General features: G+C 45.2%; 1 protein-coding gene across 2 annotated transcripts; it reads left to right on the plus strand.

Annotated features, from left to right (window-relative positions):
* The first annotated feature begins 286 nt into the window (after nucleotides 1–286).
* Nucleotides 287–27321, plus strand: hid1a (HID1 domain containing a). Of its 2 annotated transcripts, none has more exons than XM_066642471.1 (19): nucleotides 287–440; nucleotides 2445–2594; nucleotides 4820–4990; nucleotides 8263–8385; nucleotides 11563–11669; nucleotides 14223–14339; nucleotides 15306–15513; nucleotides 15764–15820; nucleotides 15904–16044; nucleotides 17146–17236; nucleotides 17405–17556; nucleotides 18191–18269; nucleotides 19230–19394; nucleotides 19587–19814; nucleotides 20721–20866; nucleotides 23712–23801; nucleotides 24391–24482; nucleotides 24576–24734; nucleotides 26263–27321. In XM_066642471.1, exons 1-19 carry the CDS (start codon nucleotides 375–377, stop codon nucleotides 26324–26326), a joined length of 2406 nt encoding a protein of 801 aa, XP_066498568.1. In that variant the 5' UTR covers nucleotides 287–374; the 3' UTR covers nucleotides 26327–27321. The 2 variants fall into 2 exon arrangements, with proteins under 2 accessions (XP_066498568.1, XP_066498567.1); XM_066642470.1 differs by lacking the exon at nucleotides 287–440 and adding an exon at nucleotides 1172–1300.
* Nucleotides 27322–27492: the final 171 nt, after the last annotated feature.

The raw sequence follows: 27492 nt of genomic DNA on the forward strand, positions 1-27492 counted from the left end.
TACTAAGCAGTGCCTGACTCCCCACAAGACCTGCCAGTGTGAAGATGCATGGTTCATCCATCACACTTTTGCCCAAAGTTGCTCAGAACCGTATTAGTCCTGCTTCAAGAACACCAACTCCAACCGACTGTTCACCTGTTGATAAACATATCCCATCTTTTGTTGCCTCTGTATTCACGAACATCTATATAAACAACGGTTACTGAAAACATCTGGATCACATCAGGAGTGTCGCTCGTAGCAACAGTGCGCGGCGCGTGGAAGCCGGAAGCTCAGTCCCCGCCCCCCCGCCGATGACGCAGGCAGGAGGCGAGAGCTGGTGTGGAGGATTAGAGCTGGGTCTGTGTCCTTAGAAATAAAAACAGGGAGAAAACATGGGCAACACGGACTCGAAGCTGAAATTCAGGAAAGCGGTGATACAACTGACCACGAAGACGCAGGTGGGGGTTTATCTGTCTGCGTTTGAGCTGCTTTAACGAGGTTTCACTGTAACAGATGGAGACTTCACCGAGAGAGAGAGAGACCTCCGCAACATTAACATCCATTAGAAATAAACGCGTTCAAGGCGCACACGTACATTTACCTGCTGTGGGAATCAAGACTGTTGTAGTCGATATTTAACGCGCTTTCATGTGTTCTCTCGATAAAATCTCCCTACAATCTCTATAATAATAAACACCCTGCACCTGCCGAGCGGTTTTTAGCTCCCAGCCTCGGTTTTACTCGTGAATTTCTCAGGAACACTGAGCGTGAGAGTGAAATTGCTCAGTGTCCGATTTCTAATCGCCTTCAGTTTCCCTCGGCGTCATTGCTCCCAGCTTCATTGGCGCAACGTGTTGTTCATTATTTCCCTGCAGTTTAATTCAACGCCTTTCAGTTTATTGCCCCCTAGGCTCGAGTATAAGCTGTTGTTTATAATTTGGCAAACGGACATTTTGTCTGAGTGTGAATTAAATGCAGAAAACCGTGTCAGGTTTGACGCTGATTCAACCGGAGTCTTGCTTCAATGATGACGCGAGATTTTAGCTTCACTCGGTAAAGAATCGGCTCTTTGAGCTCGGTCACGCGTGGGCCAGAGTCACCGAATGTGATGTAGTGTTATCTACTGGTGTATCACGATATAGCCTTACTTTAATGCTGTTATTCGTTCTGTGTGTGTGTCACACCTGAATTAAAGGAGAACTCCAGTCATTTTTTAAAATTCACGTGTTTGGTTATGACGTGTAAACAAAACTGTTCTCTGTGGAACCAGACGTCGAAAGTGTTTAACAGGTTTCAAAGCTCTCACAGAAAGCTTATGGTACGGAGTGGTGAGAAATACACGGACTCCTGACAGGGTTTAACATGAAACACGTTAATATTATTAATTTATTCATATTAAATAATTAATATTTATTTATGTTTTATAATTATAATCATTTTAGAATGGTACAGCCGGTAGTGTCTCTGTCACAGCTCCAGGGTCCTGGAGGTTGTGGGTTCGAGTCTTGCTCCGGGTGACTGTCTGTGAGGAGTGTGGTGTGTTCTCCCTGTGTCTGCGTGGGTTTCCTCCGGGTGACTGTCTGTGAGGAGTGTGGTGTGTTCTCCCTGTGACTGCGTGGGTTTTCTTCCGGGTGACTGTCTGTGAGGAGTGTGGTGTGTTCTCCCTGTGTCTGCGTGGGTTTTCTTCCGGGTGACTGTCTGTGAGGAGTGTGGTGTGTTCTCCCTGTGACTGCGTGGGTTTTCTTCCGGGTGACTGTCTGTGAGGAGTGTGGTGTGTTCTCCCTGTGTCTGCGTGGGTTTCCTCCGGGTGACTGTCTGTGAGGAGTGTGGTGTGTTCTCCCTGTGTCTGCGTGGGTTTCCTCCGGGTGACTGAGTGTGAGGAGTGTGGTGTGTTCTCCCTGTGTCTGCGTGGGTTTCCTCCGGGTGACTGTCTGTGAGGAGTGTGGTGTGTTCTCCCTGTGTCCGCGTTGGTTTCCTCCAGGTGACTGAGTGTGAGGAGTGTGGTGTGTTCTCCCTGTGTCTGCGTGGGTTTCCTCCAGGTGCTGCGTTGGTAGGTGCAGTGGCGACTCAAAAGTGACCGTAGGTGTGAATATGTGTGTGTGTCTCGCCCTGTGAAGGACTGGCGCCCCCTCCAGGGTGTGTTCCAGCCTTGCACCCAGTGATTCCGGGTAGGCTCTGGACCCACCTCCACCCGGAATTGGATAAGCGTTACATACAATGAATGAATGAATTAATTAATTCAATGTTTTGTAATGCAAAATACTGGTTATAGTTAAATTCTTCTTAATTGTTCTTAAGATAATGACAAAGAAACTAAATGAGACAATTCCTAATAAGGTTTCTGAAGAATAACTATTTATCTAAAGGTTTATCTGAAGTATGCAGTTCACAAAACTCGCATAAGCAGAATTAGATATTTTGTTGTGGCCAAAGTACTCAGTTGAAACTCCTTTTCCTCACAGCCAGTGGAAGCTACAGATGACGCCTTCTGGGACCAGTTCTGGGCCGACAGTGCCACCACAGTGCAGGACGTTTTTGCCCTTGTGCCTGCTGCAGAGATCCGAGCAGTGAGGGAGGAATCCCCCTCCAATCTGGCAACCCTGTGTTACAAGGTGGGTTGGAATGATTGTAAGTTAAAACAAACCATGGGGCTCATATTGATTTGAAGAAAACCGCATGACTGTGAGATACCAAAGCACAAAGGGAAGTCTTTGAGGAGCTGGACCTGTAGACGCAAGGCTGTGTTACTTGGTTTTGTTTTCATTCATTCGAGGCAGAGATTCTTTGGGTGTAAGTAGTGCCCACACCATGCAGGGACAGGAAAGCAGTCTGTGTTTCCCTTCCTGACTCCAGTCGTCTGCTTCCTTTTGAAGCTCCATATCAACAGAAAAAATAAAACACCTCAGAATCTCATTTTCACTTTTCAGGTGTCCAAAAGAACCAGTGCTGGGCCTTCATTTATCAAGTATCTCCCACTAAGGCCGTTGATCTGGGATCAACTCCCCTTTGTCCATATGGATATGAATGGCCTCTTTCATTGGTCTTTCACCTATAGCTCAGTAAGGTGAAATTGATCCTAAGTCATTTACCAGCCCTCCTTATTCTCCACGACCATTTTCATTGCTCAGAATCACAATTCTCTTCCGAATTTAGGAAGCGTACTGGGATTTAAACTGTTTTATCTGTCCATGTGGGGGCGGTCTCTTTGATCTCCCTGACAACAGGTTTGTTATTTGCAATTTTCATCTATTAAAATTAGAGCTTACATAATGCCTCATTTTATTTCCAGTACTGACATGAATATTGGCTGATAAACATACTACATATGTTTTGGTTATGTTCCGATATGGGAATTATGAGTCTAGGTCAATATCTATATGGAATATGGAAAAAAATACATCTACCTGGATTACATTAAAAGGAAGTGTAAATATATATCAGAGGAGATTGCTCTAAGACTGCAAGGGAAGCTCAGCTTCCCCTAAAATGTCAAAAAATAAGTGATCAAATATATACTGCTGTGTGTACATGTCATTGAATAAATATGCACTACAACGCACTCAACTTTTGTTCAGAATCAGCTTCTTATCACTGGTAAAGACGCGGCTTTCCTCTCAATCATTCCCGCAGCTTCACAGTGCTTTAAACACAGAGTCCACAGAGTTCAATACGAAGCAGCGAAGTGCAGCGAAACGAGACGAGTCATTGGATAAATGCTGGGCTTTGTCCCGCCCATCGGACGCTAAGCATCTCTGGGGGTCTATGGGGCAGTGGGCTGGCCTCGGCTGGCCCGGACGCTCAGCTTCTGCGTGATGATTGGATGATCTGTCTGAGGCTGAATCCCTTTTTGATTGACAGCGAAATGAGCGAATCAGCGATCCTTTGGTGTAAAGATCCGTGGGAGCATTACATTTTCATTCTGTTCTGAGTTGAACCGGAGACTTTTCTTAATCCTCTTAGTGGCATTTTCTTTGTTAAAAACAACTGGTGACAAATCGAGCTTCTATTTCTGGTGGGTTTTTTGCAGCTGCTTGTGTTTGGAGACTGACTTCTATCACTCTTTCTGACTTCTATCGCAGTTTCTAGCGGGTGCTGCTGAGCCCCTCCACCGTCACAAAGCACTCACAGGCGGACACACTTCACATGGGCCAAGGCCGTTTAAGCAGCCTAGCTCTGCTGGCCATTGAGAGGACACTAGTCAAGTCCCTGGAAAAGACGCCTTGTTGGTACGACAGGGTCACAGATCATTTTCTTAAAAAGGAACGGAGGGTAGAATTTACGTATAAATAAACCGACACATTTTATGATGTAGGCCGAAATTGAGCTTCCCCTCCTTGAAAGACCAGCATCCGCCACTGGTCTATACCTATTGGATTATGCCAATATGATTCTGATCCTAGCTATTTTCATTTCCCTTTCAAGGCGAGCAGCTAAAAATAAATGATGATCCTGAACCCATCAATATCCACTGACACAGACGTGCCGTCTTTAACAAAAATACAGCTTTAATACAGTGTTCAAAGTCTCTAAAATGTGAGGTTATTATTTCAGAAAATACGTCAATCTCTGATGTCCCTCGGTTGGTAAGAACATGCTGGAAATCTTAGTTTGAGAATTGTATTGAACATGATTTAAACGCATACCGAGTTTAACAAATACCTATTCTACAATGAAAACAGTCAATGCTTGTTGTTGACATTGGTGCAAACCTAAAGATGCTCTCACTTTAATCGACTGCATTTGGGGTAATGGAGAAAAATCGCATACATTTTATAAACTGTTTAGATGTTCCAGTTCTTGTTCTTCTACCCACTCATTGCCCGTCTGACCTCCCCAGGCGGTAGAGAAGCTGGTGCAGGCGGCTGAGTCGGGCTGTCCCAGTGAGCGTGAGAAGCAGGTGGTATTGAACTGCACCCGTATCCTCACTCGCATCTTGCCCTACATCTTTGAGGACCAGGACTGGAGAGGCTTCTTCTGGTCCACTGTGCCCGGCGCTGGTCGAGCAGGGGTGAGTACGATGGAGGCTTCTCTGTTACTTTGGGATGTGCATTGATTTTCCAGATAGAAGTGAAAGGAACTGGGTGGCAGACCCTCTTTGGTGGACTTATGCAAACGTCTTCTGAATGGTGGGTTGCTGTAGTGTGGCGTATACAGAGCACGGCTGTGCTACTACAGGGGGTGGGTAATGCAACTCTGTGTATTTGTTTTCATGATGATCACATGCTTTGGGGTGTATCATAGAAATCATAAAAATTGGAAAAGAAAAGCCCAGAGAAGTGGTAAACAATGAAATAAACTGCGTAGTTGTTGATGGCATTGTCATTACATACCTATTCATTTGTACTTTTTTTTTTTATTGGTTTTGTAGCAATGCTAGTGAAATTAAACATTGCAGACGTTATCCATAAGCATCAAACACGTAAAACCATGATGAATTCCAGGTATCCCTATCCATTTTTTAAGTTTAATTTGGTTTTAATGTTTATTTTACCCAGCCTCTGCTCATAGACTGTTCTTTGAGGGAATGAGGGGAAAAAAGGTTAGTCTGTGTTTTTCAGGAGGCTGGCCTTTGTGTATCAGGTGTCTTGAAGCAAGGGAACTGGTCTAAGATCAGCTCCCACTATTTTGTGTAGCTTTATTCATTAGCATATGAAAAACAAAAAAAACAATCCTGGGTCAGCCACAACCTTTAGCGGTGTATTTTTCCAGACGTTGGCCGACTTTACAGACAAGAGACCTACTTGTTTTTTGTGGTGTGATCGTTTTGAAGCTACAACACAAGATGTTTTTTAAATATTACCCAAAGAAACACATCGCTGTCGAAAGCAAATTGTGTGTCGTTTTATACGTGAATTAAAAAGAAGGAAAAGCCCCAGCTCAGACTTGAACCACAGTGACTTTAGTAGATGATTTGAGTTTAATAATCATGACCTGCTCGAGATTAAGGAAGCGTCATCCCGCATGAGTGTTTGTCTGCGCTTATGCAAAGTGCAGAGTGGTGAATCACATTGAGTAAGTGAAGTGTACAAGGATAAACTGAGCTGTGAGTCACACCATTTGAAAATGCTAGTCAGGAAGTTAGCCCCCTGGCTTCTGCTCTGTTGGCCTGTCCACTCTGCCTCGGTTTGTGCATTCCCATGGAGGGCCTGCCTCGTTGAGGACGGTCCCAACATAATTATTAGGCAGTGGGAAGTCGACGTTATCTACAGTGTGTTCAACAAAACAGGAGAAACACCATGTTTTGGTTCCACTTTGGCTTTAATGTATGCACAAATGGACTGTGATCTTTTTTCCTGTAAAGACGTATTAAAGCATGTTTAAATCTGGAACATTTTCATTTTCCTGCGGTAATGAGAGCACAGCCTGGCGAACAGAGGGTGTGCGTCCCTATCTGTGGTGACAGGCACTTCCTCCTTGTGCTGGAGTATGATAAGGGTGTCCCAAATTTCACCCACACGCTGCAACCCTCTCCCTTCATTAGGAGTGCCCTCCGCTGCTGTGAGTGACACTTTAATGAAGTGTTAGCATGGAGGGAACCAGGTGTAGGGACTTGCATGTCAGTGACTCATGTGTCTGGACTTGAAACCACATCTTTATTGGAGAGTACACACAATGGCTAGTGTCCAGACAGTGTTGCTTCTGGTTCCTGTCACGAATAAAGGCAACATATGTGATTGTAGATACCTATTGTTCTCAGAGCAAAACCAACTCCTCTTTCCACCTGTTCATTTAGAAGCTCTGCGTCTTTTAATGTGGAACGGTGTTGATTAAGAAGCTGAAAGTAGCTTGCCGCTTGTAACTCAAACTGTGTTGTTTGGTATGCATTTATTTTCCTGGAGTTAACTGTCTCCTGAATTTGAAGCCAGTTCCACCTTAAGTAATGTGACTTATTTTAAGGTGGAACGGTACGTTAGAGGAACTTCCTGTAGCTTTACTCTGTTTGAAGATTAACTTGTCTGTAAGTTTTTATTCACTGAATACTCACTTGTAACTCGAGTTGTTTCATTTTGTAACATTTTCAGTCTGCGTTTACTTTCATCCACCTTAAGTAATGTAGCTGTAACAGCTAAAATAAGTAAACCTTACCCAAATATGGAGCGGAAACACAGCAACATCCTCATCTCTTGTCAAGCTTTTCAACGTTCGGAATTCCTCCCCACCATCCGAACGGATCCAGATACCATTTCTTGGTGGAACCTGTGTAGGAAGTTGAGCGAGGGAGCGCTCCTGAGTCAGTTCGAACAGAGGTGTTTAGTTTGTTTCCCCGTTTACTGAGCCAGGGTTGCATACAAACACTGGACCTTTTTCCAGTGAACAAAAAGACAGGAGCGCTAGCAAATAAGAGGAAAGAGGATTCTCTTTTTTATTAAAAAAAAGTGCATTGGATTAAAATTGTGAACATCACCTTTAACCATTTCAACTCTCACTAACTGACTCATATTAGCGTGACACCATTTTGAGCATAGCAGCAAAAGCATTGCTACAATCAGTGTTGTGTAACTGTGCGGCTTGCTCACCTTGCCTGTGAAGCATGCTAACTGTAGTGAAGCAGTAGTAGTGTGGAATTATGTAATGCCTTCAACAGGGTCTCGACTCGTGCCACAGAAAACAATTCATGAAGTGGTAGCTGAGTGTGTTTGTGCTCAGGGCAAAGACAGTATGCATCGGTATCGCATCTAGAATCCTCTTCTTTTTCGAGTGAGTCTGGGAGCACTTACCAACCCCACGACTGGTTAACCTGAGCAAAACAAACACAACGAGCACGGAAAACGGTACAGGAGCACTTTGTAGTTCTACGGTTGCAGACTGTACTCGACCTGTTGCTCTGCATACTTTCGTATCCGCATTGCAGCCTGCTCTTCAGTGGTTAGGACCCCCACAGAGCAGGTATGATTCGGGTGGTGGATCCTTGTCAGTGCTGCAGTGACACTGATGTGGTGGTGTTAGTGTGTATTGCTCTTGTACGAGTGGATCAGACACAGCAGGGCTGCTCGAGTTTAAAACTGACTGAAGAGCTAGCAAATTGTGTTGAAACATATTGGGATAAAGTATTTTGATTAAAATTGTGAATGCCACCTTTAAGTTACCATTGTTATATTTGAGAAAAATCTCTCCCAGACGCAAAACAATGCTGCCGTTTGTTAGAAGACACACAGGCTTCTGTTAAGTGCTTATAATAAATGAAAAGTACTAGAAAACAGGTAATATTTCAAGAAACATACAACCCCTATTAGGATTCACTCATACTGAGCTATCGTTTTAATTATTTGGTGTCAACAGATGGACGAGATGGATGATGACGATGAAGGAGCTCGGCCACTGGCAGAGTCACTCCTGCTGGCCATCGCTGACCTGCTCTTTTGCCCGGACTTCACTGTGCAGAGCCATAAGAGAGGAGGCCCGGTGAGTGAGTTCCCTGTTCATTTTTTTTTTGCCAAGTCACGCCTTCACTACTTTACTGCAGTTATTTCTGTCCTCTACACTTGGCCAGAGTCCCTAATGTTACTTCATTCATATGCAAACAAGATCAGCCTCCATTTTACTGCTCCCTTTAAAGCGTTACTGATGAGGCAAGCTAGCCTATGGTATGAGGAAGTAGATGTGTTCAATTAAAATGTACCAAACGTAGGAAAGAGTGCATGTGTGCTTTTCAGGGGGTGGCATTAAGGTGGGGATAGAGGTTAAATAAGGGCTTTGTGTGCTTTGAATTTACCAAGCACTCTCTAGAACAGCTCTGCATTATTTTCCTTCATTTATTTTGCAATTGAGTCAGTTGTTTGAGCATCATGTTTGGTTGTTTTTCTTCGGTCGCCATGCCGCATGCTACAAGAGTCATAGACTAACCCTTCATTTTTTTACTTCCATTTAAATGAACCCTTAAGTAAAGGGAGGAATAAGTCACACAGCTCCAGGTGCCTGGAGGTTGTGGGTTCGATTCCCGCTCCGGGTGACTGTCTGTGAGGAGTGTGGTGTGTTCTCTCTGTGTCTGCGTGGGTTTCTTTTAATGTGGAACGGTGTTGATTAAGAAGCTGAAAGTAGCTTGCCGCTTGTAACTCAAACTGTGTTGTTTGGTATGCATTTATTTTCCTGGAGTTAACTGTCTCCTGAATTTGAAGCCAGTTCCACCTTAAGTAATGTGACTTATTTTAAGGTGGAACGGTACGTTAGAGGAACTTCCTGTAGCTTTACTCTGTTTGAAGATTAACTTGTCTGTAAGTTTTTATTCACTGAATACTCACTTGTAACTCGAGTTGTTTCATTTTGTAACATTTTCAGTCTGCGTTTACTTTCATCCACCTTAAGTAATGTAGCTGTAACAGCTAAAATAAGTAAACCTTACCCAAATATGGAGCGGAAACACAGCAACATCCTCATCTCTTGTCAAGCTTTTCAACGTTCGGAATTCCTCCCCACCATCCGAACGGATCCAGATACCATTTCTTGGTGGAACCTGTGTAGGAAGTTGAGCGAGGGAGCGCTCCTGAGTCAGTTCGAACAGAGGTGTTTAGTTTGTTTCCCCGTTTACTGAGCCAGGGTTGCATACAAACACTGGACCTTTTTCCAGTGAACAAAAAGACAGGAGCGCTAGCAAATAAGAGGAAAGAGGATTCTCTTTTTTATTAAAAAAAAGTGCATTGGATTAAAATTGTGAACATCACCTTTAACCATTTCAACTCTCACTAACTGACTCATATTAGCGTGACACCATTTTGAGCATAGCAGCAAAAGCATTGCTACAATCAGTGTTGTGTAACTGTGCGGCTTGCTCACCTTGCCTGTGAAGCATGCTAACTGTAGTGAAGCAGTAGTAGTGTGGAATTATGTAATGCCTTCAACAGGGTCTCGACTCGTGCCACAGAAAACAATTCATGAAGTGGTAGCTGAGTGTGTTTGTGCTCAGGGCAAAGACAGTATGCATCGGTATCGCATTTGCTTTGAATTTACCAAGCACTCTCTAGAACAGCTCTGCATTATTTTCCTTCATTTATTTTGCAATTGAGTCAGTTGTTTGAGCATCATGTTTGGTTGTTTTTCTTCGGTCGCCATGCCGCATGCTACAAGAGTCATAGACTAACCCTTCATTTTTTTACTTCCATTTAAATGAACCCTTAAGTAAAGGGAGGAATAAGTCACACAGCTCCAGGTGCCTGGAGGTTGTGGGTTCGATTCCCGCTCCGGGTGACTGTCTGTGAGGAGTGTGGTGTGTTCTCTCTGTGTCTGCGTGGGTTTCCTCCGGGTGACTGTCTGTGAGGAGTGTGGTGTGTTCTCTCTGTGTCTGCGTGGGTTTCCTCCGGGTGACTGTCTGTGAGGAGTGTGGTGTGTTCTCTCTGTGTCTGCGTGGGTTTCCTCCGGGTGACTGTCTGTGAGGAGTGTGGTGTGTTCTCTCTGTGTCTGCGTGGGTTTCCTCCGGGTGACTGTCTGTGAGGAGTGTGGTGTGTTCTCTCTGTGTCTGCGTGGGTTTCCTCCGGGTGACTGTCTGTGAGGAGTGTGGTGTGTTCTCCCTGTGTCTGCGTGGGTTTCCTCCGGGTGACTGTCTGTGAGGAGTGTGGTGTGTTCTCTCTGTGTCTGCGTGGGTTTCCTCCGGGTGACTGTCTGTGAGGAGTGTGGTGTGTTCTCCCTGTGTCTGCGTGGGTTTCCTCTGGGTGACTGTCTGTGAGGAGTGTGGTGTGTTCTCCCTGTGTCTGCGTGGGTTTCCTCTGGGTGACTGTCTGTGAGGAGTGTGGTGTGTTCTCCCTGTGTCCGTGTGGGTTTCCTCTGGGTGCTCCGGTTTTCTCCCACAATCCAAAAAACACATGTTGGTAGGTGGATTGGCAACTCAAAAGTGTCCGTAGGTGTGAGTGTGTGAGTGAATGTGTGTGTGTGTGTTGCCCTGTGAAAGACTGGCGCCCCCTCCAGGGTGTATTCCCGCCTTGCGCCCAATGATTCCAGGTAGGCTCTGGACCCACCGTGACCCTGAACTGGATAAGGGTTACAGATAATGAATGAATGAATGAATAATATATTTAGTTTCTTGTCCATCCTTTGCTTTTTAATACAGTGTCCTTCACTCTACTGTGACTTGCTTGTTTTTGAAAGTAAAGTAATAATGAGATATTTTCCCACACTTTCCAAGCCTGATAGTGCAGTGAGTATGTGAATTTGTTTGGATTTGCTTTTACGCACAGTCCAAATAATCCGAGACGTATTCAGTGAGGTTTAGATTTGGCTGCTCCAGAGCTCAGACCATTCTTTACCTGGCTGCTTTGTTTGGTTTGCAAATGTTGTATTAGTAATGGTTTCTTGACAGACTCAGAGTAGAGAGTGGAGTTGTCTTCTTACAGTGTAAGGATTGAAAACATGTGGATTTTTATTTTAGATTTTTCTCAGATTCCAATGCCAATGTCTTTGAAAATGTATAATAAATAATGGCAAATGAACATGTAATAAATGAAAACGTGTCTCTCACTTTTGTACAATGCACACTGTCACTGGACTGAGTCAAAGCATCACTTATCACCGACATAGATGTGCTCCTTATCAGTAAAAGTGTGAGAATCATTTGAATAGTGTACACTGACATGTTACTGCTCTCATTGACAGGACTCTGCTGAGGACATGCAGTCTTTGGACAGCTGTGAGTACATCTGGGAGGCGGGGGTGGGCTTTGCTCAGTCACCCCCACTCAACTACATTCATGACCTGAACAGGTGAGCACAGAATCGAGCAGGCTTCTTTTTCCAGAGGACTGTTGTCATGGAAACCTTTTAATCAGTAACCGCCACATAAAGCCTGTTTACGGTGATCTGTATCTCAGGTCTATTGTTTGAATGAGCCAGTGACAAGTGAGTTCACACAACTAACAAATGAAGCCTGCGATAAAGCTATAGCCTCCTAAAAAATCCAGTTTACGCAGTTTTCCCTGCACTGAAATGTAGAAGATGAAAAAAGACCTTTATAGTATCCACTGGAGCTTCATGGTCTTGTCAAAAATGTATTTCATTTGAACTGTTTTTACCTTCACAGCACATCACACGGTTTTCCATGTTGATAACAGTATTTTGGAATCAGATCCAGATTGTGTGCAAATTTAATATAATATTTCTGCTGTAAGGGTGACGCTATGGTGCAGCAGGTAGTGTCTCTGTCACAGCTCCAGGGACCTGGAGGTTGTGGGTTTGAGTCCCGCTCCGGGTGACTGTCTGTGAGGAGTGTGGTGTGTTCTCCCTGTGTCTGCGTGGGTTTCCTCCGGGTGACTGTCTGTGAGGAGTGTGGTGTGTTCTCCTTGTGTCTGTGTGGGTTTCGTCCGGGTGACTGTCTGTGAGGAGTGTGGTGTGTTCTCCCTGTGTCTGCATGGGTTTCCTCCGGGTGACTGTCTATGAGGAGTGTGGTGTGTTCTCCCTGTGTCTGCGTGGGTTTCCTCCGGGTGACTGTCTGTGAGGAGTGTGGTGTGTTCTCCCTGTGTCTGCATGGGTTTCCTCCGGGTGACTGTCTATGTGGAGTGTGGTGTGTTCTCCCTGTGTCTGCGTGGGTTTCCTCCGGGTGACTGTCTGTGAGGAGTGTGGTGTGTTCTCTCTGTGTCTGCATGGGTTTCCTCCCGGTGACTGTCTGTGAGGAGTGTGGTGTGTTCTCCCTGTGTCTGCGTTGGTTTCCTCCGAGTGACTGTCTGTGAGGAGTGTGGTGTGTTCTCCCTGTGTCTGCGTGGGTTTCCTCCGGGTGACTGTCTGTGAGGAGTGTGGTGTGTTCTCCTTGTGTCTGTGTGGGTTTCGTCCGGGTGACTGTCTGTGAGGAGTGTGGTGTGTTCTCCCTGTGTCTGCGTTGGTTTCCTCCGAGTGACTGTCTGTGAGGAGTGTGGTGTGTTCTCCCTGTGTCTGCGTGGGTTTCCTTCGGGTGACTGTCTGTGAGGAGTGTGGTGTGTTCTCCTTGTGTCTGTGTGGGTTTCGTCCGGGTGACTGTCTGTGAGGGGTGTGGTGTGTTCTCCCTGTGTCTGCATGGGTTTCCTCCGGGTGACTGTCTATGTGGAGTGTGGTGTGTTCTCCCTGTGTCTGCGTGGGTTTCCTCCGGGTGACTGTCTGTGAGGAGTGTGGTGTGTTCTCTCTGTGTCTGCATGGGTTTCCTCCCGGTGACTGTCTGTGAGGAGTGTGGTGTGTTCTCCCTGTGTCTGCGTTGGTTTCCTCCGAGTGACTGTCTGTGAGGAGTGTGGTGTGTTCTCTCTGTGTCTGCGTGGGTTTCCTCCGAGTGGCTGTCTGTGAGGAGTGTGGTGTGTTCTCTCTGTGTCTGCGTGAGTTTCCTCCGGGTGACTGTCTGTGAGGAGTGTGGTGTGTTCTCTCTGTGTCTGCGTGAGTTTCCTCCGGGTGACTGTCTGTGTGTAGTGTGGTGTGTTCTCTCTGTGTCTGCGTGGGTTTCCTCCGGGTGACTGTCTGTGAGGAGTGTGGTGTGTTCTCCCTGTGTCTGCGTGGGTTTCGTCCGGGTGACTGTCTGTGAGGAGTGTGGTGTGTTCTCCCTGTGTCTGCGTGGGTTTCCTCCGGGTGACTGTCTGTGAGGAGTGTGGTGTGTTCTCCCTGTGTCTGCATGGGTTTCCTCCGGGTGCTCCGGTTTCCCCCACGCTCCAAAAACACACGTTGGTAGGTGGATTGGAGACTCAAAAGTGTCCATAGGTGTGAGTGAATGTGTGTCACTCTTTAAAGGACTGGCGCGTCCTCCAGGGTATGTTCCCACCTTGCACCCAATGATTCCGGGTAGGCTCCGGACCCACCGCCGTCCTGAACTGGATAAGGGTTACAGACAACTGATGAATGAATGAATTTCTGCTGGTTTAAAAGCATTGTGAATTAATGTTTCATAAAAAAGCTAAAGTGCTGATCACTGTCCTACTAAAATGATTATTTATTTATTTATAAAGATGATTTGCTACAACGACGGTAGATTTTCATCAGGAAAAAATGTATATACATTGACCTTGTTTTTCTCCACTGATAATGAGAGGATTCATTGGGGGCGTGGCCTATACACAGTCTGCTATTCAGTAAAATGCCCCCAGGTCAATTTTGGTCAAGTCTATTTGAGATAATTGACGCAGCAAGTCTGAGGCAAGATTGTTGCTATATTAACTCGGCTGCGGCTGTAAATTCAAAATTAAAGAAGCAAAGGTCAGACAAAAAAGCCAAAAGGAAGTAGTTTCTTCTCAAGAATATTTGTAATAAAAACACAGCATTAGAAATCGGATATTAACCTTTGACCTTGTGTGTGTTGTGGGTCTGCAGGACAGAGCTGCTGAGGCTGTTGCTAACGTGTTTCTCAGAGGCCATGTATCTGCCACCGTCATCTGATGGAAACATCCTCAACCCCTGGGTCACCTTCTTTTGTTCCACAGAGAACAGGTGAAGCTTAGATTAAGGCATAAACATTTACAGAGATAAAGTTTACATAGTAGTAGTCAGTGAAGCTCATTTGGATACATTAATCTTTACTGTTTGTTTGTTAAATGCCTGAAATACATATCGCACTTTCCTAGCTTCAGGAACTAGACGTGTATTTTTGAGTTACTATGTGATGAAAGTTTAAACCTTTGTTAATCCTTAGTCACATTAGCCACAATCCATTGATCTGTGATCGTTTATAGTTTGAGTGGATCAGACACAACAGTGCTGCTTGAGTCTGTGTCGACACACTGTCCACTCTATTAGACACGCCTACCTCGTTTGTCCACCTCATAGATTCTGCTCTCACTGTTCAGAGCTGCCCTCAATTTTATCCTGGACAGAGCTAGAGCCATAGTCCAATTAAAGTGCACAAGGCCTGACTCGTCCCGATCACTTACAGATGGAGCATTTTCCTGTTTTTGTTTCCCAGTAATTTTCTTTAGTTTTCAAATCAGAAATCGGACAATGTGTTATTTCCTGATATTCATTGCTAAATAAAATTTGAATTATTTATTTGTTTATTTATATATTTTAAGATTGAAATATGGATTGGCATTTTCTGTTTTTCGTTATTGCTTTTTAAAATTGACCTAAAGGCTCAGGGCAAACTGTGATCAACTTTGAGAGTCAGCTCTTTGTGAGCGTGCCCAGTTTTTTGTAGCAAAATAAATCTTTGAAGACTCAGATTTGAGAATGCAGACTTTGCTTTTCTTGATTTTGAAGACGTTCTTGAAGTCTACGCACCAGTAAATGGTTTGACATGTCGGATATGGTTTATCCAGCTATTTATCTTTTCAAAATACATATTCATATTCAGTGCTAATTACAGAATTTGACCTGTGACCTGTCTAAACGTGTCAGTGATTTTAAAAAAGCCTTTGCGACATTTTTGCGTGTCTGTGTGTGTGTGTGCGCTCCCTCCAGGCACGCCCTGCCCCTGTTCACCTCTCTGATCAATGTGGTGTGTGCGTATGACCCCGTGGGCTACGGCATTCCCTACAACCACCTCCTCTTCTCGGACTACCGGGAGCAGCTGGTGGAGCAGGCCGTTCAGATCCTCATTGTCACGCTGGAGCACGAAGGAGGCCAAACCCACCGCCCTCCCTCCCCCTCCAGCATGGACGAGCAGGATGTAGGAGCACTGCCACACCTTCAGCACACACACACACACACACACTCTCTCACACACACACAGGTGCAAAAAAAAAAGTGTACAAAGCAAATACACAAAGTGTCTGAAATGTATAGCTACATTTTATCCAACAAACATTGCACTCTAAATAACTAGAGACTAATGGAGCTGCAACAGTTTAGTTTCACATTTAAGTTTAGCAGCATGTTAACGTTAAAGATTGTTGTTATGTTTCTGTCCATGTTTGCAGTCTGCAGGTCCAGATAATCTGTTTGTGAACTACCTGTCACGAATTCACAGGGAGGAGGTACGTATCACGGCAATCCCTCCTTAAACGTGTTGTTTGTTTCTTAACTCGTAAGAGGACATTGTCTCTCTGTTTGCCTCCAGGATTATGACTTTGTGCTGAAAGGTCTGGCTCGCTTGCTGACGAACCCGCTCACTCAGACTTACCTCCCCAACTCCACCAAAAAGATCCAGTTCCACCAGGAGCTGCTGGTCCTCTTCTGGAAGCTCTGTGATTTTAACAAAGTATGATACCACTTTGATCTACGTAAAGCAACACTATGGATTGTTTTTGTTTAAATTTGAATAAAAATTCACTGAATTAGGAGGGGGGCTCGGTGGCGGAGCAGGTAGGTGTCGCAGTCACACAGCTCCAGGGTCCTGGAGGTTGTGGGTTCGATTCCCGCTCTGGGTGACTGTCGGTGAGGAGTGTGGTGTGTTCTCCCTGTGTCTGCGTGGGTTTCCTCCGGGTGACTGTCTGTGAGGAGTGTGGTGTGTTCTCCCTGTGTCTGCGTGGGTTTCCTCCGGGTGACTGTCTGTGAGGAATGTGGTGTGTTCTCTCTGTGTCTGCGTGGGTTTCCTCCGGGTGACTGTCTGAGGAGTGTGGTGTGTTCTCTCTGTGTCTGTGTGGGTTTCCTCCTGGTGACTGTCTGAGGAGTGTGGTGTGTTCTCTCTGTGTCTGCGTGGGTTTCCTCCGGGTGACTGTCTGTGAGGAGTGTGGTGTGTTCTCTCTGTGTCTGCGTGGGTTTCCTCCGGGTGACTGTCTGTGAGGAGTGTGGTGTGTTCTCCCTGTGTCTGCGTGGGTTTCCTCCGGGTGACTGTCTGTGAGGAGTGTGGTGTGGGTTTCCTCCGAGTGCTCCGGTTTCCTCCCACAGTTGGTAGGTGGATTGGCAACTCAAAAGTGTCCGTAGGTGTGAGTGAATGTGTGTGTGTGAGTGTGTGTTGCCCTGTGAAGGACTGGCACCCCCTCCAGGGTGTATTCCCGCCTTGTGCCCAATGATTCCAGGTAGGCTCTGGACCCACCGCGACCCTGAATTGGATAAGGGTTACAGATAATGAATGAATGAATTAGGAGGAATACGCTAGGAATCAGTGCTGCTGTGTATATTGTGTAAAGTCTAGAGTGTTGGATAAGATTTGTTTGGAGTTTTCTGTTAAAGTCACACAAACACTGCTCAGAAATAAGATCCATCTCCTCAGTGGGAGTCCAAAGCTCACGTGACTTTACAATTACATATATTTCCAAACGAGAGGTTTTCAAAATCTTTAAAAACCACACACTGTGGCATTGCATTCATGAGAAACAGCTCTTGTTTAATGGACGTTATTTATTTTTCTGTGCTTCAGAAATTCCTCTTCTTCGTGTTGAAGAGCAGCGACGTGCTGGATGTCCTGGTCCCTATTCTCTACTATCTGAATGATGCCAGGGCTGACCAGTGTGAGTACGCTGAATGTTGTTTCTTGGACTAAATGTGCGGGTGAGCGTCAGTGTTTTATTTCTCAGGGTTCTGTGATTTTGCCACTTTTGCATCTACTGTTGTGTATGTCAAATGTTGGCATTTAAATGTTCTGTCAGTAAAACTGACTTCAACGTACTGGTCCCTAGCTCGTGTTGGTCTCATGCACATCGGCGTGTTCATCCTGCTGCTGCTGAGTGGAGAGAGGAATTTTGGCGTGCGTCTGAACAAACCCTACTCTCTTCATGTCCCTATGGACATTCCCGTCTTCACTGGCACGCATGCTGACCTCCTCGTTGTGGTGAGGCCCAATCTGTCCTTCGTTCTTGCTTTTGTTTTACATTAGCAAAGCCATATCCGTGATGTTGGGCGATAGGGCAGCGCAGTCGGGTTTTGTCGGTATGTGACGAGTAGCCCAAATGGGTTCTGAGGTAAAAGCACTGAGACAGAACTCGAGAAAATTATATTAATATGTACACAATGCTTTACTCACACTTATTCTTAATACACTGAGTCATTAAAGGGCAACACGTACCGTCTGAGAACATTTCTCGGCGTTTCCCATTCACTTCAAGAATCCTGATGGTCTAGAAGAGTTAAACTATGAAGCGTGAAGCTTTATCACAGGATTCTGTAGTTGAAACCTGGATAATATTGTTTTTTTTAATGACCAACAAAGTCCAGTTGTGTTCCCTTAAGGTGAATATATGTGATGTTTCATTACAGAAATGTGGGAAAATAAAAGAACATAATAAATGTCCTGGGTATGAAGTCAACACAGCTTTAAAATCTACAAAGAGTTTTAGAATGTGTTGTAATTATTCTAAAAAAATTATACAGAAATGTTGCCTTGCACTGGAATTTTTTGGTTTAAAAATCACACACATTCAAGTATCATTTTTTTTTTTTACCAATCTCAAACCCAATTTCTTCAGGTTTTCCACAAGATCATCACTAGTGGCCACCAGCGTTTGCAGCCGCTCTATGACTGCCTGCTCACCATTGTAGTGAACGGTAAGTGTGATGAAAGACATCAAAGGTCCATCCGTTCCGCATCAGAATTACTCTCCACTTTTCGGCACAATTGGTCCAACATTTGGAGTTGTGTTCGAGTTGATGGTTTGTGAAAATCTTGATAGTTTTATCATATTTCAAATGTTTTTTTTAACACATGACAATCATAATTAATTACGTTGCGTCGTAAACCGATTTTCGGAACCTACGTACATACTGTACGTAAATAACATACTGTAAGCACTGATCCTATCCTCACACATATCCTCCTCGGTCCCGAGCCGCGTAACCGTGTATTCTTCCGCCGCGTCGCACCAAACACGAAGTTCACGTTACGACGTTTACGACGCAAAACCACGTAAGTCGAAACAAGGCTTTATACAGTAAATGGGAGATGTGTCGTAACCACGAAAACACCGTAACTTGGGACTGACGTAACCCGAGGACCCCCTGTATTACATTTGGGAAAGGCCTGCACATCCAAACCACGACCCCCTGCTATATCTCAAAACATACTTGAAATCAGTGCAAAAACTACTGCACACAAAAAAATATATATATTCATAATGCTATAAGAAGAGGACGCTTTGACCTACAGTAGAAAAGGCTCTTTTTATTGAAGGACTAAGCTATACATAATGCAGCAAACATATCATCCCAAAACATGGAGGTTAGGTGATTTGGCTTCTGTAATAACTGTCCTGGTGTGTGAGTGATTGTGTGTGTGCCCAGATATGGATTGGCCCAGTGTGTGTGCCCAGATAAGTGTTGATTGTAAAGCATCCTTGGGTTTTAGAAAAGCGCTATATAAGTTTAACCTTAAATATCGAACGCTGTGATTTAGATTTCGACAGGGTCTTTGGTAATAGGTGTGGCTCTCCCCTTTCACCGATTTCTCTCTGAATTTTACATGTTTTTGTGAACACATTCTTCATCTAACGGTGCCCTTTTATCGTCCAGTGTCTCCATACCTGAAGAGCCTGTCCATGGTGGCAGCCAATAAACTCTTACATCTCCTGGAAGCCTTCTCCACCAACTGGTTCCTGTTCTCCTCTGCTCAGAACCACCATTTGGTCTTCTTCCTCCTAGAGGCCTTCAATAACATTATCCAGTACCAGTTTGATGGTAAGACATGATGGTAGATGTTTTACGTCCACTGTAGGGCAGAATCATTCTGGAATCAAGAACAAGAGAATAATAGTCCCATTAGTCCCAGGCATTAATGATTACACACTACACTGCAATAGAAACACCTTTATACACTTTAATAAAGCTTATTTAGTGTTTGGATGGTAATGGTGATACATTCTCCACCAGGGAACAGTAACCTGGTGTATGCCATCATCCGAAAGCGTGGCGTTTTCCACCAGCTGGCGAATCTACCCACTGACACAGGATCCATCCAGAAGGCTCTGCAAAGAAAGAAAAAATCTCCAGACGCCATCTCTCGCACAAACTCCCAGGAGACGGTGTCCATGGAGGGGTCTCGGCCAGCTGTCCCTGCTGAGCCAGGGACCTTGAAGGCCAGCCTTGTTGCCATGCCAGGTAACAACCCACATTTTCATTAAAGCAGTATTGTCGTGCGCTAACACCCAAGTTAACCCAGGAATGAGGAGTTTATTTGTGGATTAGAGAGTTTTACTGCTTCAGAGAGGAAATATTGATCATTGATTGCTTTCTCTCTGTCTCTCTCTCTCTTTCTCTGTGTCTCTCTCTTTCTCTCTCTCTCTTTCTCTCTGTCTCTCTCCGTGTCTCTCTTTCTCTCTCCGTGTCTCTCTTTCTCTGTGTGTCTCTCTCTTTCTCTGTCTTTCTCTCTCTCTCTCCGTGTCTCTCTCTTTCTCTGTCTCTCTCTCTCTCACTCTCTCCCTGTGTCGCTCTCTCTTTCTGTTTCTCTCTTTCTCTGTGTGTCTCTCTCTTTCTCTCTCTCTCACTCTCTCCGTCTCTCTCTCTCTTTCTGTTTCTCTCTTTCTCTGTATGTCTCTCTCTTTCTCTCTCTCTCTCTTTCTGTTTCTCTCTTTCTCTGTATGCCTCTCTCTTTCTCTCTCTCTCTCTCCGTGTCTCTCTCTCTTTGTTTCTCTCTTTCTCTGTATGTCTCTCTCTCTCTCTCCGTGTCTCTCTCTTTCACTCTGTCTCTCTCTTTCACTCTTTCTGTGTCTCTCTCTCTCTGTCTCTCTCTCTCTCTGTCTCTCTCTCCCTCTCTCTCTCTCTCTCTCTCACATACTGTTTGTGTGACACTGTTTTCCAACTTTAAATTAAAGATTCAGAAATAACTAATCAGTGTGATATAATTACCAGAGACTAAAATAACGGGGACGCCAGTCCTTCACAGGACGACACACACTCACACTTTCACTCACACATTCACACCTACGGACACTTTTAAGTGTTGAATTGGCTGTGGATATAATATTAGTCTCTAGAGGTTAACAGCTTTTGGTCATTTCTCTGCAGGCATTGATAAACTAACAGAGAAGTCCCAGGTGTCAGAAGATGGAACCATGGTTGCTGTGCCCCAGACGGAATCGCCACGCTCCCCAGAGCACAGCGGAGTGACTGGAGCCAGCGACACGGAGTCCAACTCAGGAAGAGACAATGAGGTGAGAGGCTTCTTGTGAGCAGTGACTGAGCGAGAACATCTTCCACCTGACGTTCAACTGTAGTGGCTCTATGTTAGCAAACCTCAGGGCGGAACTGGGTGGATAATAGTTAGCAATGCTAGGAAAGTTTTAAAATGTACTTTATGCTTATTCCTATTTTGGACAAAATGGCAGTGTGTCATTAGAAGGAACTACGTTCTTTCTTATTAGGAACTTATTTATTAGGAAACTTGCACACAGTGAAAAGGACATTTGGGTTTATAAGTCATTTCAGAAAACGGAAAGGATACAAAAATTGACGCTAATTCAAATTTCATCTTAAAATGAGCCCAAACAAAGTCCTTTTTTAGTATTCAAGTTCATCCCTGCGAGGGACTGGCGCCCCCTCCAGGATGTGTTCCCGTCTTGCGGCCAGTGATTCCGGGTGGGCTCCGGACCCACCGCGACCCTGAACTGGATAAGGGTTACAGACAATGAATGAATGAATGAAGTATTCAAGTTCATCTCAGGCATGTCTTTATGATCAAAGTTGAATCTGAAATGAGTGCATGTAAATTTGAATGTAAAACTTCATTCACACACTCTCACATTCACACCTACGGACACTTTTGAGTCACCAAAAGTGTTTTTGGATTGTGGGAGGAAACCGGAGCACCCAGAGGAAACCCACGCAGACACAGAGAGAACACACCACACTCCTCACGGACAGTCACCCGGAGGAAACCCACACAGACACAGGGAGAACACACCACACTCCTCACAGACAGTCACCCGGAGGAAACCCACGCAGATACAGGGAGAACACACCACACTCCTCACAGACAGTCACCCGGAGGAAACCCACGCAGACACAGGGAGAACACACCACACTCCTCACAGACAGTCACCCGGAGGAAACCCACGCAGACACAGAGAGAACACACCACACTCCTCACAGACAGTCACCCGGAGGAAACCCACGCAGACACAGGGAGAACACACCACACTCCTCACAGACAGTCACCCGGAGGAAACCCACGCAGACACAGGGAGAACACATCACACCCCTCACAGACAGTCACCCGGAGGAAACCCACGCAGACACAGGGAGAACACATCACATTCCTCACAGACAGTCACCCGGAGGAAACCCACGCAGATACAGGGAGAACACACCACACTCCTCACAGACAGTCACCCGGAGGAAACCCACGCAGACACAGAGAGAACACACCACACTCCTCACAGACAGTCACCCGGAGGAAACCCACGCAGATACAGGGAGAACACACCACACTCCTCACAGACAGTCACCCGGAGGAAACCCACGCAGACACAGAGAGAACACACCACACTCCTCACTGACAGTCACCCGGAGGAAACCCACGCAGACACAGAGAGAACACACCACACTCCTCACAGACAGTCACCCGGAGGAAACCCACGCAGATACAGGGAGAACACACCACACTCCTCACAGACAGTCACCCGGAGGAAACCCACGCAGACACAGGGAGAACACACCACACTCCTCACAGACAGTCACCCGGAGGAAACCCACGCAGATACAGGGAGAACACACCACACTCCTCACAGACAGTCACCCGGAGGAAACCCACGCAGACACAGGGAGAACACACCACACTCCTCACAGACAGTCACCCGGAGGAAACCCACGCAGACACAGAGAGAACACACCACACTCCTCACAGACAGTCACCCGGAGGAAACCCACGCAGACACAGGGAGAACACACCACACTCCTCACAGACAGTCACCCGGAGGAAACCCACGCAGACACAGGGAGAACACACCACACTCCTCACAGACAGTCACCCGGAGGAAACCCACGCAGATACAGGGAGAACACACCACACTCCTCACAGACAGTCACCCGGAGGAAACCCAAGCAGACACAGGGAGAACACACCACACTCCTCACAGACAGTCACCCGGAGGAAACCCACGTGGAGCTGTGTGACTGCGACACCTACCTGCTGCTCCACCGTGCCGCCCATGTAAAACTTTAACAACATAAATAATTTTTCATTATTTAATTACAAATCAAACAATATGATATATAATAATAATAATAATAATAAAAATAGAAAATGGCAATAATACTAGTAAATGTGCATATGGCAGTCCAAAACAAAATGTGTGTAGTTGTTTGTACGTGTGCACTGACGTAAAGAAATCTTTTGTATTTTCTAGTATTTCACATTTTCCAGTCATGATGATTTTAAAACTACTCAGACTGGTCAAACGGGAGCTGTGCACCTCAAACTCTGCCTGAGAACAGCCATTGGCTCAAAGCCTTTTGAATTTTATCCTATATTTGGCTCTAAATCAAAACATCTGCATGAATTTGAGCATATTTTATGTGAACGACATGTAAATGAGGTGCTTGGTTTCACACACATTTCATGAACTGATTTCCGAACTGCGCTCAGATTTAATCTTGTTTCTTGGCCTATATAAGTTTCATGTATCAGATGATTGTGTGGTCAAGTCTGTGCTTGTTTTTACAGTTTAGCTGAATAAGGGCCATGTTGTGAGGTGTAATTTATCACCGTTACTAACCACTCCTTCATAACTATAGGCTTTTATTGGTTTAGGATATTATCACTATTTATTGCTAACATTCATTCATTCATTCATTGTCTGAAACTGCTCATCCGATTCAGGGTCGCGGTGGGTCCGGAGCCTACCCGGAATTCATTGCTAACAGTGCAGCTGAATAAAAACATCACAAGTCCTTCTGCAGTTAGTTTTCCGATACACGTCAGATACACGTCAAAGTTTTTATGGAAGATACTTCTAAATACACGCCAATGATCTGAAGGTAATCCCCCATTCTCTCCAGGACGTCTTCTACACAGAGGCAGAAATGGCAAGGAGACGTCTGTCAAGTGCATCCTCGGCTGCTACGTACTGGAACCCAACACCAGAGTGGGTGAGTAGCAGTCTGTTTCTGACCTCAGTGGAAGGCCTCTGCCATAATTAATGTAAGTTAAGGAACAGCTCCAATATTTTATGTTCTGTCTGTTAAAGCCATGGTTTTCTTGCTGTTTACCAAGAGTACCCATGAGCCTGATGTCTGCCCTGTGCATCCTGCATTTTAAAACATCGGTATAACAAGTCCACAATGAAAATGAACACAACGCCCCCTGTGAGAGTCATTACCAGCATAAACAATAGATAGAACTGACAAAAACAAACTCACCATGGATTTAATGGATGTAATGGTCTGATGTACAATCTGCAAAATTAATAATAAAATCAGCTCCTCAGCTGTTGCCTTTTTGTGGTTGATCTGAGCAAAGCCATGTCCCTTAACTGCATCCTAGAGGATAGGACTTTTCATCTTTCTGATGGACGATGGACAATGAGTGTAGATACAAGTTGGGTGAGTGTGTGATGCCCTGTACAGGTTGTGTTCCCCTATAGGGAATAGGTTTGCAATATCTAGTTTCTACTTAATGTTGCTGAAAGGATGGTTCTGATGAGGACCGACTGTAATCTCTGTAACATTTGTGGCACAGGTGCTGTCCTGGAAAAGTAAACTCCCGCTGCAGACCATAATGCGTCTGCTGCAGGTTCTGGTGCCCCAGGTGGAGAAGATCTGCATCGACAAGTAACAGAAGCATAATCATCATCACAAAAGATAAATACACTCGGTGTGAGTCAGTGTTGCAGAACTCTGTCTAATTTGTTTTCTTGCTTACAGGGGATTGACAGATGAGTCAGAGATCCTGAAATTCCTTCAGCACGGCACCCTTGTGGGGCTTCTTCCTGTCCCTCATCCCATCCTAATCCGAAAGTACCAGGCCAATGCCGGCACTGCCATGTGGTTCCGCACATACATGTGGGGTGTCGTCTACCTGCGGTAAGCTTCCAAGAATGTCGTAGACTCCCGTAAACACACGAACCTCATCAACTCAACACTCGGCCAAAAAAGAAAAAAACACAGCTAATGTCTTCACAGGGATTATGCCTCATTAAGGTCCTCATTGGCGATAGAAAAATCCTTTTAACAATTTTGTCAGCAGCTTTCTTCGACTACGATGTTCTCTACTACTATGTTAAATGTGTTGTTCTGTTGTTGTTGATGTTTTAGGCAAGTGCAGATGCCCAAAAACCTTTAAAAGCTCATCTCGGTTTGTTATGATATATTTAGAAGTTTTTTTCAAGAAAAATAAATCCCCACATGTCTGAAAATCTGGACCGTGGACGACTTGTGTTTCTGGGTTCAGTTGCTGCAAAGCCAGTGCCGCAGTGCACTTTACAGATTTATAAAACAAAATCTAAATGGCTTTACACCGTTGTTATCCTTTTTATTTCTGTTGGTTTCTGCATCATTCTGCAGTTACACCACCAAACCACCAGGGCTGAATCCCAAATATCTTCCTCCACACCATGTAGTCCACAATGTAGTAGAATTAGTTTTATAAATCTGTAAAGTTGGTGGCACGGTGGCGCAGCAGGTAATGTCGCAGGGACCTGGAGGTTGTGGGTTCAAGTCCCGCTCCGGGTGACTGTCTGTGAGGAGTTGGTGTGTTCTCCCCGTGTCCGTGTGGGTTTCCTCCGGGTGCTCCGGTTTCCTCCCACAGTCCAAAAACACACGTTGGTAGGTGGATTGGCGACTCAAAAGTGTCCGTAGGTGTGAGTGAATGTGTGTGTGTCTGTGTTGCCCTGTGAAGTACTGGCGCCCCCTCCAGGGTGTATTCCCGCCTTGCGCCCGATGATTCCAGGTAGGCTCTGGACCCACCGTGACCCTGAATTGGTAAAGCGGTTACAGATAATGAATGAATGAATCTGTAAAGTTCACTGTAGTAGAATGATAATTGTAACGGAGTGTGGTTTGCACGCAGCACTAGGAAAGCAACAAATACAAAGCTGGTCCCCCTCCATGCGTCTGAGAAAAACTCTCTTGCCATGAATTTGCTGCTGCCTTGTTGTGTGGAGAAGAGTGGTTCATATTTCTGGACTTCGTTGCTTCGGCTCGGTCCTTGTTCGTCTCACAACAAGGACAAGTCACAGTCGTTGCGGTCTGCTTTGATATAACTTGGAGTTATATTTCTGGGGAGGTGCACGTCCGGCTACGTCTAGGGTACAGCACAGGGTTCAGATCTATGCAGGACGTATGCCGTAGTTTTGACCCAGAAGCATATATTGGCCTCTACTCACTTGCAGCTGAAAATCTCCACGATGCAAATTGACAACATGGGTCCCTTACTGCTCATCTCCCTCATGATGGTAGTTCTAGTGTGTAAACACCACACGGACATGTTAACAAGCTGATACATGACTTGACTTTCACTGGAGGGGAGTACGGTATTCTGGCGAATGGTTATTTATTTTGGGAAAAATCGGTTGAGTTGTGTTTTAATTTTTTCCCCCTTCTTCTTTTGTAGTAACGTGGACCCACCGATATGGTACGACACCGATGTCCGTCTCTTTGAGATCCAGAGGATGTAGAGCAGTGGAACCTCACATTGCCAGTTCCCTGACTGAAGGAGGGGGTTAATGATGTCAGAGGTTCTCCACCCCCTCAAATCCTACCCCTACTTTTCTCGCAACCACCTCCACCACACACTTTGGCACCCATTCAAACCTTACAGCCTTCAACTCGCGTATCACAATGCTCTATTCTCCCCGCTACGTCTAACTAGTAACTCTGGTAAAGGACAGGTTTTTCCTGGACTGTGAAGGACCCGGAGACTTGGACACTATCAGTGGGCGTGGCTCCTTGTGCTGTAGGAATGGCTGGTGTAAAAGTGATAAAGTTTCTAATTATATCCTTGCTCTCATTGTCCTTTTTTAAGACCACAGAATGTTCAGCAGCTTAGACCATTGAGACTTTAGAGTCTTTAAAATTCAATCTCTCTCACTGTGGATGTAGGAACCAGTTACCTACCGTATGAAATAATGCTGTTTAATAAATCATATGTTGTGTATATATCTGTTGGGAAGCATATGTGAAAGCCTGCTCTTGGTCACAATTAGTCAATAGTGAATGGCGTTAGCAGGCTAATGTGACCGTTGCCATTGACCGTGACTGTGTCGCCACGCGCCTGCCCCTAGAAGGAAGCATAGCTACAGGTTTCTCCTCTCTCTCTGCGTAGCTTGTGTATCGATGTTTCTTCTTCAGTCTTCATCGTGACTAGCTCTGGCAGAAAACAAAGAAACATAAGCACGTCCTCTTTGAACTCTCCATGTTATCACCAAAAACCACGGCGCTTGGAAAAGGTTTCGGGCCGTAGCCTCCACGTTCCCACAGTATTCAACCGTGAAGAAACAAAACTAGCGATTAGCCAAACATCGTTTGCTATGTGTTTAATAAGAGTTGTTTATCGTGAACCGATATTACTATTTTTGTCTGCATATCAATTTTGCTAATGAGATGTGACCTACTGTATATACCGTGCTCAATATTTGTCTCATTATATAAACAGATATGTATAAAAATAAACTATAGTGGATTTAAAGAGTCGGGTGTCTTTTTTTTTTAATTTAGATGTCAAAAAACATAAATAATTCACACTCATGTGACAGAGCAGAAAGGTAGTAAGGTGTGTGTCGAGCTGCAGATGAGCAGTGTGGCAGTGACTGGGTACAGGTTGTGTGTCGTCTCATTACACATC

Source organism: Hoplias malabaricus, chromosome 13, assembly GCF_029633855.1.
Source record: "Hoplias malabaricus isolate fHopMal1 chromosome 13, fHopMal1.hap1, whole genome shotgun sequence".
In the NCBI taxonomy this organism is placed as follows: domain Eukaryota; kingdom Metazoa; phylum Chordata; class Actinopteri; order Characiformes; family Erythrinidae; genus Hoplias; species Hoplias malabaricus.